Source organism: Vidua macroura, chromosome 26 (genome assembly GCF_024509145.1).
Source record: "Vidua macroura isolate BioBank_ID:100142 chromosome 26, ASM2450914v1, whole genome shotgun sequence".
Lineage (NCBI taxonomy): Eukaryota > Metazoa > Chordata > Aves > Passeriformes > Viduidae > Vidua > Vidua macroura.
The window spans coordinates 772,353-789,864 of NC_071596.1; the positions used below are offsets into that span (position 1 = coordinate 772,353).

Below are 17,512 nucleotides of genomic sequence, written 5' to 3' on the forward strand. Positions count from 1 at the left end.
TGGGGACCTGAAAATGCCCACAGTGTGCCCCAATTGAGACCACAACAGCACTGGGGGAAGACAAGACATGGAGGAGTACAGAACATTATTTATAAGAGGTATCAAAGAAGCAGCTCCATGAAATCAAAATGCTTGTAAAGCTTTTGATGAGCAGCAAAAGAGGGAAGAAACCCCAACAGAGTAGCTAGAAAGATTGAGGAAAAATATGAGGCAATATTCAGGGGTTGACCTGTGTGAATCCTTAAAATCAAAGGGTTTTGGGAAAGCTGCAGAAGACAGGCCTCAGAGAAAACAGAACTGCAATTAGAGCTAAATAGTAGACATAAGATTTGTCAGCAGAAAAATTATTTAAGAAGTAGAAAATTAAGGACAAATAGAACAATGGTCTGTGTATTAACGCTTGGCTAGAATAACTCCCTAAGCTATAGAAAAGTATGTCTAATGAGATATTAGGAAGTTCTAAGCTTAATAATGGAGCTCTGTGCATTGTATCTTAAGGCTTACAAGCAGGTATTGTATTTGAAATAAACAAGCATTGTTTAACCAAAGGTATGTATGCTTATAGTGGTTGGATAAATCTACTGTCAATATGCTTGGTGTGATTGGTCAAAAAGCTTTTAAAATAAGTTGTAACATTGAGTTGTCTCCTGCCGGGGATGTGAGCTGCTGGCATCTTCCCATTGTCATAACCATGTAATGAGAGTGATGCGAGAAAATAAACAGCTCGAGATGTGTTCCTCAGCAGTCCCGTCCCATTTGTGATTTGTACATAGACCTCTGGCCAGCAATATGACCCTGATACAATGGCCAGACAGATCTTACTAAAGATAAATTTTGTCACTCACACTTGGCCAGATATACAGAGGAAGTTAAAAAAGTTAGATGGCTGGCAAGGAGACTAGAAGATCTTTTAAGAGAGGCACAGAAGGTGTATGTAAAGAGGGATGAAGAGAAGGCCAAGGCGAAAGCCAAGATAATGGTAACGGCCATTAGGGAAGGAAACCAGCATGGAAAGAACTACCCAGGTAAGGGAGGGGGGCTCTGAGTACAGAAAGATAGATGGAGGGGGGATGCAGCTCCTTGGGACTGGACACAAAAAGCAGAGTTTGGGAAACAAAGGAACCTAGGACCAGTTTGCTTTTACTGTAAAGAGAATGGGCATATCAGAAAGAATTGTCCCCAGAAGGAAAAGGACCTGAGGGTCTATAAGACTGAGCAAAAAGGAGAAGCAGAAGATCAGGGGTGTCAGGGGCTCTACCTCCTGGGGACTGAATACCATCAGGAGCCCTTGATAACTTTAAAAATAGGTCCCCAGGAGGAAGAATTTGAATTCTTAGTAGACATGGGGGCTGAAAGAACTTGTGTTTGCAGAATTCCAAAGGGGTATAAAAAGGGTCAAGATACCATGCAAGTAGTACGTGCTAAAGGGGAAGGATTCAAAGTCTCAGTTATAAGGCAAGTAAAGTTTGAAGGGCCAAAAAAAATAGGGATTGGGAATGTCCTATTAGTTCCAGAAGCTGGGTGCAATTTATTAGGATGGGATTTACAGGTGCAGTTGGACACTGGAGTACTCCCAGAGGAAGCAAAAATGGTAGTTAAACTTCTCCAATTAAGGGAAGAAGATGAGGAAAAAAAATCATAAAACAATATAGTATGGTATTGTACCATACCATAAAATGGTATGGCATTTTTACCTAGAAAAATCGAGGTAAATTAAACATGAAAGCTATGGTAATAAAAATAGTTAATGAAAACCATCCAGTTCAGGTACGATAATGTCCATTCTCCCTGGAAGGGAGATGAGGACTGCAGCTGGTGATCCAGGGCCTACTTGAAGAGGGAACCTTAGAACTATGTATGTCCCCCCATAATACACCCATATTACCAGTAAAGAAGTCAGATGGGACTTACAGGCTTGTCCAAGACTTAAGAGAAGTGAATAAAAGAATATTGAATCGATACCCAGTAGTGCCTAACCCCTATACACTACTTACATCACATCAGTGGTTTAGTGTGATAGACCTAAAAGATGCTTTTTGGGCTTGCCCACTAGCAGAATAGAGATATATTTGCCTTTGAATGGAAGGACCCTGATTCAGGGAGGAAGCAACAGCTTTGGTGGAGCAGGTTACCCCAAGGGTTTTCAGAATCCTCAAACCTATTCAGTGGTCAAGCACTAGGAGAAGTACTACAACTTTTCTCCATCAAACCTGAGATAAATCTTATCCAATATGTAGATGATTTGTTTCTCTCAGGACAGGAAGAAAAAGAAGTTTGGGAATCCACCATGGCGCTAAATTTTCTGGGGGACCAAGGTCTTCGGGTATCAAAAGGGAAACTCCAATTTGTAGAATGTGAAGTAAAATACCTAGGACATGTGATTTGTCAAGGGAGCCAGCGACTGAAACCTGAGAGAATTACAGGGATAGTCTCACTTTCACCGCCTAAAACTGAGACTGAAGTTAGGTTTCTAGGCTTGTTGGAATATTGTAGGCTATGCACTGAAAGATACACGCAGGCCGTCAAGTTCTTGTATGAAAAGTTAGTAGAAGAAATTAGGTGGGAAAAAGATGATGAGCAAAAGTTTGAAGCTTTAAAGCAAAAATTAGTCAGTGCACCGGCACTGAGTCTTACTGCCTTAGACAAACCCTTCTATCTGTTTGTTGATATAGAAAAAGGGGCAGCACATAGAGTGTTAGCCCAGGACTAGGGAGGATCTAGGAAATCAGTGGCCGATTTATCAAAACTGCAAGACCCTGTCAGCTGGGGGTGGCCAACCTGCATTCAGGCGGTGGCAGCAACTGCCATACTTGTAGAAGAAAGCAAAAAATTAACCTTTGGGGGAAAATTGAAGATATATAGCCCACACACAGTTAGAAGTATCCTGAGCCAAAAGGCTGAGAAATGGCTCACCGATTCCCAAGTGTTAAAGTATGAAGACATCTTAATAGATAATGGTTTAGAGCTAATAATGAGTAACCAACTCAACCCTGCCCAGTTTTTGTATGGAGAACCAGATGAGGAACTAATACATAATTGCCTAGAGGTTATAAACTATCAAACTAAAGTAAGAGAGGACCTAACACATCAACCACTCCAAGGAGGGAAATGATTGTACATTGAGGGATCTTCAAGGGTAATCCAGGGGCACCAGGTATCAGGGTATGCTATAGTAGATGAAGAGTTAGTAGCTACAGAAAAGGGAAAGCTACCTTCCAACTGGTCAGCCCAAGCACGTGAGTTATATGCCCTAAAATGAGCTCTGGAAATATTAATACAGAAAAGAGGAACAATATATATGGACTCAAAATATGCTTTTGGAGTAGTGCATAACTTTGGAAAAATTTGGGAAGAGAGGGGGCTATTAAATTCAAAGGGAAAGGGACTCATTAATGAGAAACTTATTTCAGAAGTGTTAGAAACCTTACAATTACCAGAGGAAATGGCAGTAGTATATGTTAAAGGATATCAAGAAGGGGTGACTCAAGAGGCATGAGGGAACAATTTAGCAGATTTAGAAGCTAAAAATGCAGCCGAATCAGGGACAGAAAAACTAATTATGGTATTAGCCTCCATGAGAGAAATGCAAGAAGTCCCTATATTCAGTGGGACAGAAGAGGAAGAACTCCTTAAAATAGGAGCCAAGAAAGATAACTAAGGGAAGTGGAGATTAGCAGATGGGAGACAAATGTTGAATAAACCCCTTGCCAAGAAAATGCTAGAAGGCATACATGGTACATTGGGGTACTTAAGCACTAAGTGATCAAGTAACTGAACAGTGTGTGATATGTCAATAAGTGAATAAGAAAGTCATGAGGAAAACACCAAGAGGAGGGCGAGAACTAGCCTTACAGCCCTTTCAAAACATCCAAGTAGACTTCGCCAAGCTTCCCCAGGTACACCGGTGGAAGTTTTTGCTAGTGATAGTACGCCACTTGACTCATTGGGTAGAGGCGGTACTGACTGTTAAAGCAAATATCAATGTTGTGAGTAAAACATTTCTAGAATCAATCATTCCCCAATATGGGATGGTGAACAGGATTGATTCAGACCAAGGAACTCATTTCACATCTAAAATATTGCAGAAAGTTGTTCAAGCCCTGGGTGTAAAATGGGAATTACACACTCCATGGCATCCACAGAGTTCTGGTCGTGTTGAGAGGATGAATCCAACTCTTAAAAGAACTCTAGTTAAGCTGATGATTGAAACCCAGATGTCATGGATAAAATGTCTCTCTTTAGCCTTGTTAAGAATTAGAACTCAGCCCTGGTCAGATCTGGGGGTCTCAGCTATGAAATTATGTTTGGGTTACCCTTTTTGACTGTGCCCCAGAAGGTTGCTACCTATAAGGAAGAGGAAGCCTATGCCAAGGAGTATGTTATGTCTATAGCACAAACCTTAGAACGGCTAAGACATAAAGGGGCAATTCCTCAAACTACCACCCTGGATTTCAGAATCCTTACTATTAATCCTGGAAATTGGGTAATGATCAAGTCATGGAGAGATCAGTCCCCTAACTCCTCAGTGGGAAGGTCCCTTTCAGGTACTGCTTCACCACCCTACTGGCTGTGCAAACTGCAGAGTAGGGATGGACTGATGCCAACAGAGTTGAAGGCCCAGTAGAAGAACCAAAGAATGGATTATAACATCCAGACTGGGTGAAATGAGATTGACTCTCAAGCAGAGACCAAGAGACAGAAAAACAACAAGATGCCCAAAAGTAGAGTGAAGCTTCCACCAGCCAGCTTGAGAACTGTTTTCCTGTTTTAATGGGCAAGAATTACAATCATCTGTTAAGGGGAAGTACACAAGGGACCATAAGAGGTAATGGAGCAGCTTCCTTAAGAACCACAAGAAAAGTAAGACAAGGAATGGAGGGCGAGACCAGGTTGGCCCCTTTGTTCGCCACCAAGAAGATTCCATAGCCCTGCTGCGAGTAGCAACCCCACATGGTAGGTAGAGGCAAAAAAGGTCATACTGGACTTCTATTATTCCTCAATTGTCTTTTAATACAAAAGGGAATAGAGGGCAAGACCAAGTTGGGCTCTGTAGTCACCACTAAGATTCACCTACTATGGGTACGAACCCCATAGGCAAGGTAGATGGGAGTCAAAGCCCTACCGGACCTCTGTGATGTCCTTTTGTCCATTCCAAGTAAATGTGTCTAGGGAAAACCTGAGATTTTTTCTCCAGTTCCCACTATCCTTGCCCACATCAACAGATGTTAGTATGAATCATTCAAGAGAGAAAATTTTTTTGAGTTAATTGTTTGAGCCAAATGACTTATAGAAAAGGAAAAGGGGGGTTTGTTATAGATGAGTAATGCGATGGTTGACTCTCACAACTAAAGAGCAAATATGATGTATATGTTAAGAGAAGTTTTGTAGATGTATAGTTATGTTTCTCCCCCCTTGCATTGTTCCCACAGGATGGCCTGGGTAGTTGGGACATTTGGGAGGGACGGCTTGTTACTATGGTAGTACCTGACCTCCACTCAAGATGTAAGAAAGTGATCTCCACCACTGGACAGTGAAGAAGGAGTCTACTGACAAAACTTTGGGAGCAGCTAAAGGGTTAAAAGATCCATTGTGAAGATGAGCAGATGGTGATGGAATCCTTTGCTCCCAGCGCACTGTATTATTTTCTCTATTCAGTCTTCTGTTGTATTTTTTTATAAGGTTTTAATAAACCTTCTAATTTTTTAAATGAGTGTCATTTCTCACAATTGGGGTTCCTTTGATCTCAAAAACCTTCTCAAAAATGGCAGAACCATTCATCAGCAAATTGCATTCAAAACATTACCCCATCCTTCCCTCTCGGGAGCTTTTTGTAGGGCCTCGTCCAATAGGTCTCCTGTCTGCAGCACAATTTGTGCTCTGAATTCTCCAGAACAGGAATTTATCTTGTCTGCTAAAAGGACTACTGACAGCAAGCTGCTTCTCAGAGGACAGTGTACAGTCAGCATTTGGATATTCAGTTACCAGCAGCACAAACTCTGCAGTGGGGGCTCAATGATACCTCCTGGTCTCTGGAACAGGAGAAGGAAATCAAACATAACATCACCACTTGGCTTTTCCAGTTTCATTAGAAGCTGAAGGTAAGCTACCAGAATTTGATCAGGAGTGATTCATTTAAAATAACCCCACATTTAATTCAGATAACCCTGGAAAAGGTATTCATTGCCTACCCATGCAACAGAATTGCCAGTGCTCTCAGTGACAAATTCAGCTTTTGTATCTTTACAAAAGGAAGAGTTTTGGAAAGGAGTCCTTGAAAGGAGGTAGCCAGAAGGGAGCTCTGAATACTACCTTCAAATGAGGTCTTTTATTTACAGAAATTATCTGTAAGCATTTCTTAATGAGATACCTGTACTTCCACCTAGCAGAAAAGAATCAAGGCTGACTGTCTGATTTAGCAATTCTCTCTTGCACCTGTGTTGTTCTGTGATGATTTCACAGGAGGGAAAAAAAGAAACCCTTTAAAAAAAATTAAACCATCTTTGTAACATCCTGTCTGAAAATCTGCTACCCACAGAATGGACTAGGGTTCAATTTAAGCCAGTCAGTGCACAGAAAGACCAAGTAACACTGGGAGAAAAAGCACACAGTGAAAAGTCAGTTTAATAAAATCTTGTATGACAAATTATAGCAATTATCATAACTGGAATTCCTAAAACTAGAGAAGATTATGGGAAACATGGTAAATTTTGAAATATGTAACATGGTTCTAGAAAGTAAACAAACCATTTTCTACACTCACTGGGAGAGCAAGAGACCAGCTGAACCGCAGAATGGGATGTGTTAGGAGCAGTCATTTAATGGCAGTAATACCCAAGCAATGGCATCAATTGATACTTCAGAGAACAGAGAGGAGCCATTACAAAGGTGGAGGGTTTTTATTCCTGCAGGCTTCTAACAATCTGGTCACCTCCCATCCTAGTTCTAGTGCAGGATGGCTGAGGACTCATTTATTCATTAGATCATTTCCTGCCCTGTCTTCTCTAAAGCAACGCACTGGGAACTGGACTACAGAAAGATGTTGTAATGACAACATTCTCTTACCTTAATGTTTGTGCTTCCTGTGGGTGTCATATTTTTTTTCATTTTATGGATACGAGGCTTAGTTCTGGTTTCAGTGACATCACCATTCTAATAACATTTTCATGGAATCATAGAGCACGATGAGTTGGAAGGGACCCATCAGGATCATCAAATCCAGCTCCTGGTCCTGCACAGGGAACCCCATCCTATGACTGAGAGCACTGTCCAAATGCTTTTTGAATTCAGGCTTGGTGTTGTGATCACTGCCCTGAGGAACCCATCCCAGTTCTAAAATCACCCTCTGAGTGAAAAACTTCCTAATATCCAAGCTAAACCTCCCCTGACTCTGCTCCATGCTGTTTCCTCAAGCTCTCTCACTGGTAATGAGAGTGTACAGACCTGTCCCTAACCTCCCGTCATGAGGAGGTTGAAGACTGCATTGAGATCTCCCCTTAGTCTCCTCTTCTCCAGGCTGATGAAACCAAGTGTGCCCTCAGCAGCTCCTCATACAACTTCCCCTCTAGACCCTTCTCCATCCTTGTGGCCCTTCTTTGGACACTTCTCTATTAGCTTAATGTCTTTTTTATACTGTGGTGACCAAAACTGCCCCTAAAACTCAAGATGAGGCTGCCCCAGTGCAGAGCAGAGAGACACAATCCCCTCCCTCACCCAGTTGGCCTGATGCCCCCCATGGATATGGCTGGCCCTCCTGGTTGCCAGAGTACACTGTTGAGTCATCAGCAAGCATGTTCAACTTTACTACACTCTTCAATATTTTTTTTCCACTTGGAAACCTGAAAGGCTGTGCCTGTGTGGGTCAGCAGCCAACAGACTATACAGGAATTGTCAACACCACACAAAAGTTAACAGGAGGCCTAAGGGGAAAGATGGAGCACAAGCATGATCAAGGGGAAGACTGCTGTAAGGCAGCAGAGCTGGTCACCATTACCCTCCCCTTGAACAGCTGCTGCTCGGTACGGAAACACAACGCGGGGCTCAGGGTGTTTTGTTTGCTTGCTTGCTGACACAGGTTTTAATGTAATTCCCATGTACAGGTTTTAATGTAATTCCCATGTACATTTTGATATGACAGTCTTACATATATCTTTTGAGACACATGGGCATTATCTGGTTTTGCCTGTCACTGGCTTACTAAGGCTTAAAGCAGAGAGCTAAGTCAGGGTTTTGCTTTGGCTACCTTTGGTATCTTGCTGGGCAGAGCCTGAACTCAACCCATTGCCAATTCTGTTGGGATGCACAGCAACACAATTCTGTCGGGATGCACAGCAATATTTCTGCCTTCACTATAAACATTTACGCAAAGCTTCTAGCTAAAAATAAAATCTGCATCAGTAAATAGTTGCCAAAATTTTTAGAAAGCTGTAGGTGATTGTGTACCATCAAACCCCAAAGCAAGCATGCTTACTCAATATTTCTGAATCTTCATGCACCATCAATTGCATTTTAGGTAAAACACTTCAAAGTGAGACTCAGCAGGGACACCATAGAGCCTGGGACCAGGAAATAATGCCTGTTTTTGCAGAAGTAGGCCGTGCGGGCCAAGACACCTTACTAATTTTCCTTATGAACAAGCTGCTGACAAGAAACAGCTTTACGGTGCAAGGGTTTTTGAAAAGAGTAGTTTAAATCTGAATATCTCAACAATGTAAAAAGGTCCCAGATCCAAAATGCAGATCACTTACTTGAAAGTGCCTTGTGATGCAGAAACAATTGTGTGGTGGATACTAAGGAATCTGCCATGTTCCTGTTGAAGCATGGCAAGAGTAGGGGGTTCAGCAACTGGTCTGTTCATTGGTAAGAACCGCCATAACCCTAAGGAGGAAAAAAGAAAACCAAATGCAAGAAGGCATGAGCAGACAATCCAAAGAGATCAAGATGCACTGGCACAGCCCTTTTCAACTGCCAGAAAAGAAATCACAGATGTTCCTTCAACTGGCTATCAGGAAAAGGGAAAGCACCCTCTGCCCCAACAGCATCAGTCTTCAGTGATGGTTAACAACAGAAAATAGGGGAAGACTTGTTCTTGACTGCCAGTGAAAAGTGTTTCATTAAAATAGAGGCAATATGGACTGTTTTGCTATTTGAATGCTAAATTTCAAAGTTGACTTTGTGCTATAACCGGGGTTTCTGTTTTCAATTCATGCTACGTCAAATGCTTCTTCCCCTTTCATTTTCTTTTAGGTGATGCGTTTTAGATCCTTAACCTACAAAAGAGCAAGCATGCAAGTCAGAAATTATCTATCAGCAAACTATTTATAAAGGAAATAGAACAATTTGGGGAATTTAAAGTGAAAGTGACCTGGTGACTACCAAAATCCAACCTTGCTGGACAAGAAGAACATACCATATGTTTCAATAAGAAAATAAAACTCAACTTTCACACAAAAGGCTCAAATGATTAAAAAACATCCAAAGGAGAAAAAAAAAAAAAGAGTTATGGTTACAGTAGGAGTACTTCAGAATTACACACAAAAAAACCACATTTTTGCTTTTATTTGTGGTGGAACAGAATACAGTAACCTTCAGCCCAAACTACTCAAGGCTGGAGTATTACCTTTTTCTTCATGCTGCAAGACTTCAGAAAATGGAACAGGGACAGGAAGGGTCTAGAAGTTAAACTTTCTATTTAAGGCCATTAATTCAGCAAGATTTAAAAAAATGTCTTCAACTTTAAGCATGAAGAGTTGCATTGACTTCAGTAAGATTATTGTAAGATTATTCACATACAGTTAAGTCACACAAGTGCTTAAATGGCTTGTTGAATCAAGCCATTAAATGAGAGCTGCTTTATTATACAGATTTATTTTAATGGGTGGCAGCACTCATTACATGAGCCTATTTTATTCTTCCAAGGGCTAACAGCTGTTTTGTCATTAACTTTTCTGAAGGTGTAACCTGTATGCCTCCTGCACTTTACTGTAGCCACAGAAACAAAATTTTCTAAGAAAAATTGTATGCAACATCTATTATATATAGTGGCTTAGCTCTCCCTTAAATAGTAACAGAAAAGAACAGTACAAAACAATAGTTTCACTTTTTCAACACACAAGAGCATCTTATTGAAAAACTAAAATAAAAAAGTCTCACCACAATATAAATCCCCAAAAAATAATAATGAAGTGGGAAGAAAAAAGGAGTTAGCAAAACGTCCTGCAGACTTTAAAGTCTCTTATCGCATTAAAAAAGCTTTTCTGGTGAACAACAACATTTTGTTTCTTTCTGTTTACAAACCCACTAGACAGCAAACAATGGTGTCCACATCCACAACCTATGTTGGGATTAAAAGGTAAAAACATAACCTGCCCCATCTACAATCCAAAAAACAAAATAAAGGAACCCAAAGGGGCAGCCAGTGAGCATAGGAGCTGGTGAGGACCGGGTTTCTCTGCGTAAAGGGGAGTAGGGGTTATAAAAGCAGAATTCAATTTGGAACCGTGTCAAAAAGTTCTATCTTGGAGACGTGCAAGACATGAACTACTGAAGAAACAGCCAAAAGTTCCCAATGAAAAGCTGTGACAAGCTGTAATGTGCCATTTTAATTACAAGGAAGAGGGGAAATGGTTGGGGGTGGTTGCATTTTGTGTTTTTGTTGTTTTGGGGTTGGATTTTTTTTTTTTTTTTGCTCATCAATATGATGAGCTTTCAACGTCCCAAACCACATTCAGGTAGTTTCCAAGTCTGCTATTTTTTCTGTGGAATCTACTGATCCAGACCAAAAACCCAAACAAACAGAAAAGAGATGCACAGTTCTTAAGTCCTGGAGCTTTCAAAACTGCCTGAAATAATCGCTGGCCTGGGGTATCCAGAGATGCCTGCAAGATGGTGTTCATAGCAGCCTTGCAAGCAGATTGGCTCACATCTGCTATGTGCTGCCAACGTTCTGCCCATCACCTTCATCGTTAGGACCTGAAACAATAAAAGTAGTTCTTGGTCATAAGAAATATCTTTTATTTCTTGCCTTGCAGTAAGAGACCCATCCCAAGTAGCCTACATAAGTCTCAGATTCAGGTCTTCAATGAGAGATGAGAACTGTAGAATTCCTCCTCCCCCATCTTGCATATGGCCTTCTCCAGACTAAGATTTGTCTATTGTAGAATTTTATGTTCTTGATTAATCTAGTTCAGGAATCCCAGCAGCATCCCAAAACCTAAAAGCTCACTTTCCAAGCTCTTCGATCTTCCCACTGCTTTTGTTCATATTAATTCCTTTTGTTTTCCCCTTCTGTAAATCAGGATGGAGGACTATCAAAGGCTGGATGTTCCCAGCCACAAGAAAGCAAAGCACAGATGACTTCCAAGTTGAGATTACAAAAGGAAGCCTTCCTCAAATTGAAGACTACTATTTTTCTTAAATTATGGTCTCCTCATGCACAATAAAAAACATTACACTCTGCCCCTTTGTAAGCCTTCTGCTTTCCAAACAGCTCTCTACTGAAAAGTCAGTCTGGATGCTGTCTACTGATCCTGAGTCATCTCAGATTTTATGTGCAACTCATGGCCATGATGAAGGCAAAAATGAAACTCAGAAACACCCTTAGAAATCCTGTAAATGAAAAAAAGCACAGAAAACCTCTGCTAAACTGTGGCATCTCAGAGGCAGCACAGGGGCTGGAGAAGAAGCAAAGAGTAGTTGCATTCAAAAAGGAAAGCCATGCAATAGTCCTACTCCATAGACATACACAAAGAGCACAGACTGCTTTAAGAAATGACACAGAAAAAATGCATGGAAAACAGAAAACACCATTTCTTACTTACCACTTCCAACTGATCCTGAAGGTGCAATGACATCATCATCATCACTGTCTTCCTCATTTGACTGCGTTACCTCTGGCTCAGGTGCTACATTCTTGACTTCTTGCTCTTGTTCCACTCTACTGCGCAAGGCCAAGATCCGATGGTGCAATGCAGCATACAACTGCCCTGTATCTTTAGAGCTTGCCTGCATTTTTTAATATTCAGAAATAAGAAAAAGGTGCATGGAATTATAACACAATAAAACACAGATGACATAATACACACCAGTCATGCCAAATCTCACAATATACTTTTTAGTTTTCTCATGAAGTGTTTTTTAAACCAGTCAGAATGGGCTGTGGTACACACAGGACATTAGATACAGAGAATTCTGGTAGTAAGAGTATATTCCTCTGCTTAGTTCCAACTTTCTCTGGCTAACATACCCAGTATTTGCTGATCTCATATAGCCTTCTTCACACAGAAATCACATAGCCTTCCTGACACCTCCCAAAAGCTCATATAAAAAAGACCTTCAATTAAAATCTTGCAGATTTTTGCTGGCCTGTCAATAATTCAACTTCACACATTATAATCATAATCAATCCAACTGTTTCATGAGGCACTGGCATAAAATTTCAGTATGAGATATAATGACAAAACTCAATGAACAGACAGGAAATTATTCAAATTTTTTTTTGAACGGTCTCTATTTCAGAGGGAAGCATTTTTGACTACCTGTCAAATTCTTTCATAAAAAATAGTTTCCCCAAATTCTTTCATAAAAAATAGTTTACATCCACCCCCATCTGACACTTGAATCTGTCAACTCTGTATCAGCAAAATTCTCCTTCAATAAGCTGAAATGAAAAAGTAATTCCAAACAAGATACCTTTTATCAATACTAAAATCAAGAGTTAATAACCTTATGACAGATTAACTCAAAACTTTCAAAAATAGAAAACTAAGGAGAAAAACTTATCCAATAACTTAACTTTTTTTCCTTCATCAATGCATATTTGGTATCATTAAGTTCAATTTTGGTATTCCAGATCCCAGCCCTACAAACTTAATGTCACAGGGAAAGCTGACCATTTGCTGATGCTCTCAATTTCTGATCCCTAGGAACGTCCCCTGCCACATCTTGTGTAAAATCAGTGCAAATCAAAAGAATGTTCTCAGACCTCTCCAAATCTGTTAGTGCTTTAGCAGGCATTAGGGAATGAGCTTTCTCCCTTACTGACTGTATGATCAGATCCCGAGTGTTTTAGTAATTCTAATTGTGATTGCCGTTCCCCATTTAGTAAGCACAGAAATCACTTTCGCTATCCTGTTACTGCTTTAATACTCTGCATCAAAGGAAAATCGAAGTTACAATGTGTAAACCTTAAGTACTAATATGATGTTCTTGACAGTTTTAGTGTTTCCTTTTCAGTGGGTAACTATTCATCCTCTCGCACTGCAGACAATGACAGTTTTCCTGTGCTGAAAGTTCCACTAGATCCAATTTTGGTTAAATTACTGCATAAAATATATTAATAAAGGATTTATTAATAGATAAATAGATTCTGATTTTTTTTAAATCAGAAAATCAGCATGAAACACTATAGTTAGAGTTTCAGTATGTGTGGAACAGATCCCATGACTCCATGGGCAATGCTTTGAACAACATGGCTTCCTAGGGTAGCTTTTGATATGGCATTTGTTCACAACTAGCGAGAATTTTTAGACAAGGAAATCTGCCAAGTGCCTTGTCTTTGGGGCAAGGGTGATGTTAAGACATTGTAGGGTGCAAAGAAAAATGGAATGCTACCTCAGCTACAGTTTAAGTAAGCATCAACTTTAGTAGGATGGTTAAGCATAAACAGTACTCACTGATATAAGAAAAACTTTAACTCCTTGGTCCTCTGTATCCATGGCGGTGATCCGGATACTCTTCTCACTGGCTTTATCGATCTGCATCTGAGCCCAGAGCTTGGTATTTAAGATTAACCTGAGACTCCCCTGAGTCCTCATCACTAAAGCCAAGTTACAAGATCAGTTAGGTGGAAAAAGACACATCAGGAAGCTCAAAACAGTCAAGGCACTTTCTACTCTAAAAGGTTTCAGTCTTTTTACAAATAAGCCCTCTTAGGCTTTTGTCACAACTGTAAATGAGAAGAATGTAGGCTTGTGCTGGTTTTGGCTGGGGTAGAGTTAACTTTCTTCCCAGTCAATGCTATGGAGCTGTATTTTGGGTTTGTGCTGAGCATACAGTTGATAATAGAGAGAACAAACAGTTGATAATATAGAGATGTTTTTTATTACTGCTGAGCAGTGCTTGCACAGAGCCAAGGCCTTTTTTTCTTTTCATACTACTACACTGATGAGGACAATGGGAGTATGTAGTACGTTATGGTCATAGGTTGGGGACAGGTACAACAGAAATTACCAATGATCATGTGACAAATAGCTCGGTTTATTGTTTGACATCCCCTTTTATAGGGGGTTCCCATGCTTGGACAACTGATTGGTCAGGGTCTCTGCACTGCCTAGCTCCTTGACCAATGGTATGTGTGCATTCAGGATTGAATGGAATTGGCTGGGGTTCTTTGTTTGAGTTCAAATCTATCCTATCATTGCTCACCTAGGGACTTTACTTATTTTCTACAACAAACTAGGCAAGCCGAATTGGATGTCTGTTTATGGCCATATTTATCTGTCCAGCTACATACCAGCTGTGCTGTGACAAGTATGTGGGAGGTTAGAGGCAGACACAGCTGGGACAGGTGACCCAAACTGACTAAAGGGATATTCCAGACCACAAAACACCATGCTCAGGATATAAAGTAGGGGGAAGAGGAGAAAGGGAGGATATTTAGAGTGATGGCATTTGTCCTCACAAGTCACCATTACACATGATGGGGTCCTGCTGTCCTGGAGATGGATGAACACCTGCTTGCCCACAGTAAGCACTGAATTAGTTTGTTTTGCTTTGTTTGCAATTTGCATGCACCACTTTTGCTTTCTTTATTGAATTGCCTTTATCTCAATCGGAGAGTTTTCTAACTTTTATACACTTCTAATTCTCTCCCTGATCCTGCTGGAGGGAGAGTGAGCAAGCGGCTGCAAGGGGCTTGGCTGCTGGCGGGGCTTGGCTGCTGGCAGGGCTTAAACTGCAACAAGGCTATTAATCATATCTAAAGCTATTTAGTCTGAAGCCTTATATACATTAAAGTTCAGCAGTGGTATCCGAGCAGTTAATCTCAGGCTAATGCACATTCCTGCCAGCCTGAACAATCGTGCACTATTCAGACTTCCCTCATCACAAGCGACCCATCCAAAACAGCCAGATCTGAATGATGTTACCATAAATTTCTATGCAAATATTCTAGTTACTAAACATGGCTTGCTTTTATTGGGGGAAAAAGTAACTGGAACATCTGCTGCAATATAAGGGTATGAAGATACCCTCTTTGCAGGCACTAACCAAAGCAAAAGAAAAGGTCCAAACTGCTACTGAGTTGCTGGAGCTAATACAAACTGAAGTGAATGTTGCTGTGTGTCACGGAAGAACCTTATGAAAATAGCATGACTGTAACCCAGTATCTCACTTCCCCTGGTTCCTCTTACCCAGTCGAGACTGTAATGTTCCATCATCTGTTGAAGCCATATCATTGAGTCTCAGGAGCCCTCGACCTCTTTCCACCCAAGACTGAGAGCTTTTATCAAATACAAACAGCTTGCACTGAATCTGTAACAGAAAATATCTCTATGGCATAGTGGTTGATTGAAGTAATCATATATTTCTTAGTCACCTACAGTTGATTAAAAAAAAATTAAGATTTCATACTGGAATTTTTAATTGTTTATAGCTGTGGAAACCAAAACAATCATCCTCTCTTTTGCAATAAATTTCTCAAAATATTCTGTCTGTTTTAATCAAGTTTTATTAAAAGAAGCTATATATTTTTAAACAATAAGAGGGTTCAAGATCAAAACAACAAGTAATTTTCAGGTAAGATATAAATTTTCACAGAGGAAACCTAATGTCATAAGAGACTGCCTTATATCAGTCAATTCTTTAAAAAGCCTTAGGTACACACTGCACCACTGAATATGTTATTTGTTTCTGGGAAGACCCAGCAAATATAATGAAAGCAAAGCAAAATTCTTCCTTTAAGGAAGCAAAGGATGAACAAACATGCTAGCTCATTATCAATTCATTATCAAAGCCTGAACCATACAGAGTCATCAGTAACTGACTTTATTAACTGAGGGTTCAGAGGTTATAAAATTCAAAAGGTGTCTATGTATTTATTCCAACAGTAGGAATACTGAAGGAGCTTGACCTACAAGCTCCCTTTTTCTTCCATGCCAAACATCTTTACTCTGTATCGCCCTCTCTAATCCAACTTTACTGTTACTGCTGAGGCTTTATACCTCAAACCATCACCCCTCAAGTTCCCCACAGATGAGCATGCACTAAGTGCAAATGATACTTCCATTTTCATTCCCTCCATTTCTCATCTTCTTCACGCCAAAACATCTAGCTCTGTATGTTTCTGCAACATTAACATAGTTCTGTTTTTACAAGTCCCACTTGGAATTTTAATGCATTACATTTCACAAGAAAAAAAAAAGAATTAAAGTTAGGCAAGATGTCTGTTAAATTACAACATATTAGTTGTACATTTAATAGAGGTCTTGACTAGCATGAATATGTTGTAATTTAACAACACAAGCTGTATACTTAATAGAGGACTTGACTTGCATGAATATGTTGTAATTTAAAAACACAACCGCCAAAAGTTGTGGTTTTCCTAAGTGAAACAGGATTCTTATCTCTTCAGTTTCTTGTTCAATTATGTGAAGCATCCAGACATTTCTGAATTACATAGAAACAGAGATGCACCAGAAGAACTACTTAAAGACCAATTTATGTGTGGTAAAAAGAAGTCCAAGAAGATAAACATTATAGAGTATCACTTCGTAAGGTAATGCAAGTGTAACTGATAGGCATTAGATACTGATAGTGCAACTGTTTGGTGTCAAAAGAATAGAGCATCATGTCTGTAAGAATAAAAAAGTTATCCTTGAAAATAACACAGTTCAAATGCTGAGAAATAAAATATCTCAAGGAAAAAATCAAACTATAATTGGAGGATAAAGAGAGATGGGAAAAAATACATATACCACTTCATTTTATATGAAAACCCTGCATGTTTTTCTTAAGGATATACTGGAGTTAGCAAGTATATTTAAGTTAATTAATAACTACAATGTTAAATATATCACGATTAAAATCAGCAGTCCAAGTCATGACCAACTATCCTTCTACACCATCACTAATTCAATTAAGTATCTCAAACCAAATTCCTGAGTGTTTGTGATATAGTTTCTGTTTTGCAAGAAACTAGACTACTGGCATAAATAATCCATTCCTAGTTTTAGAAAATCTTCAGTAGTACAACAATTAAAGAACTTTAAAATATTTAATTAATTTAAATTTTTTTTCAAATAACTGTCTCACAGAAAATAGAAGCTTCTATGTGATGGATTCAGGAAAGTATGCTTAAGATACACCTGGATGGCTTATACACTAAAATTTATTCAGAAAGAGGAAATTAAAAAACAATGGATAACAAGTTAATAAATAAGGATCTGATATAAATAGCTAAAGTTTGCATTTTAACACAAGAAAATACATTAGAGATATAGAGGAAGGCTGAATTGTA

General features: G+C 39.7%; 1 protein-coding gene across 2 annotated transcripts in view; it reads right to left on the reverse strand.

The window, feature by feature from the left end:
• Positions 1–17,512, reverse strand: part of RANBP3 (RAN binding protein 3) — a 71,257-nt gene that overhangs the window by 4,703 nt on the left and 49,042 nt on the right. Inside the window, exons 15-18 of one of the 2 annotated variants that reach the window (XM_053999261.1) lie at positions 15,408–15,528; positions 13,671–13,813; positions 11,817–12,000; positions 7,063–10,968 (exon numbers count right to left, since the gene is read on the reverse strand). In XM_053999261.1, the coding sequence (XP_053855236.1) occupies positions 10,925–10,968; positions 11,817–12,000; positions 13,671–13,813; positions 15,408–15,528 (492 nt within the window). In that variant the 3' untranslated portion in view covers positions 7,063–10,924. Of the gene's footprint in view, positions 1–7,062; positions 10,969–11,816; positions 12,001–13,670; positions 13,814–15,407; positions 15,529–17,512 lie in introns of those variants that run through there. The other variant, XM_053999262.1, reaches the window with a different exon arrangement.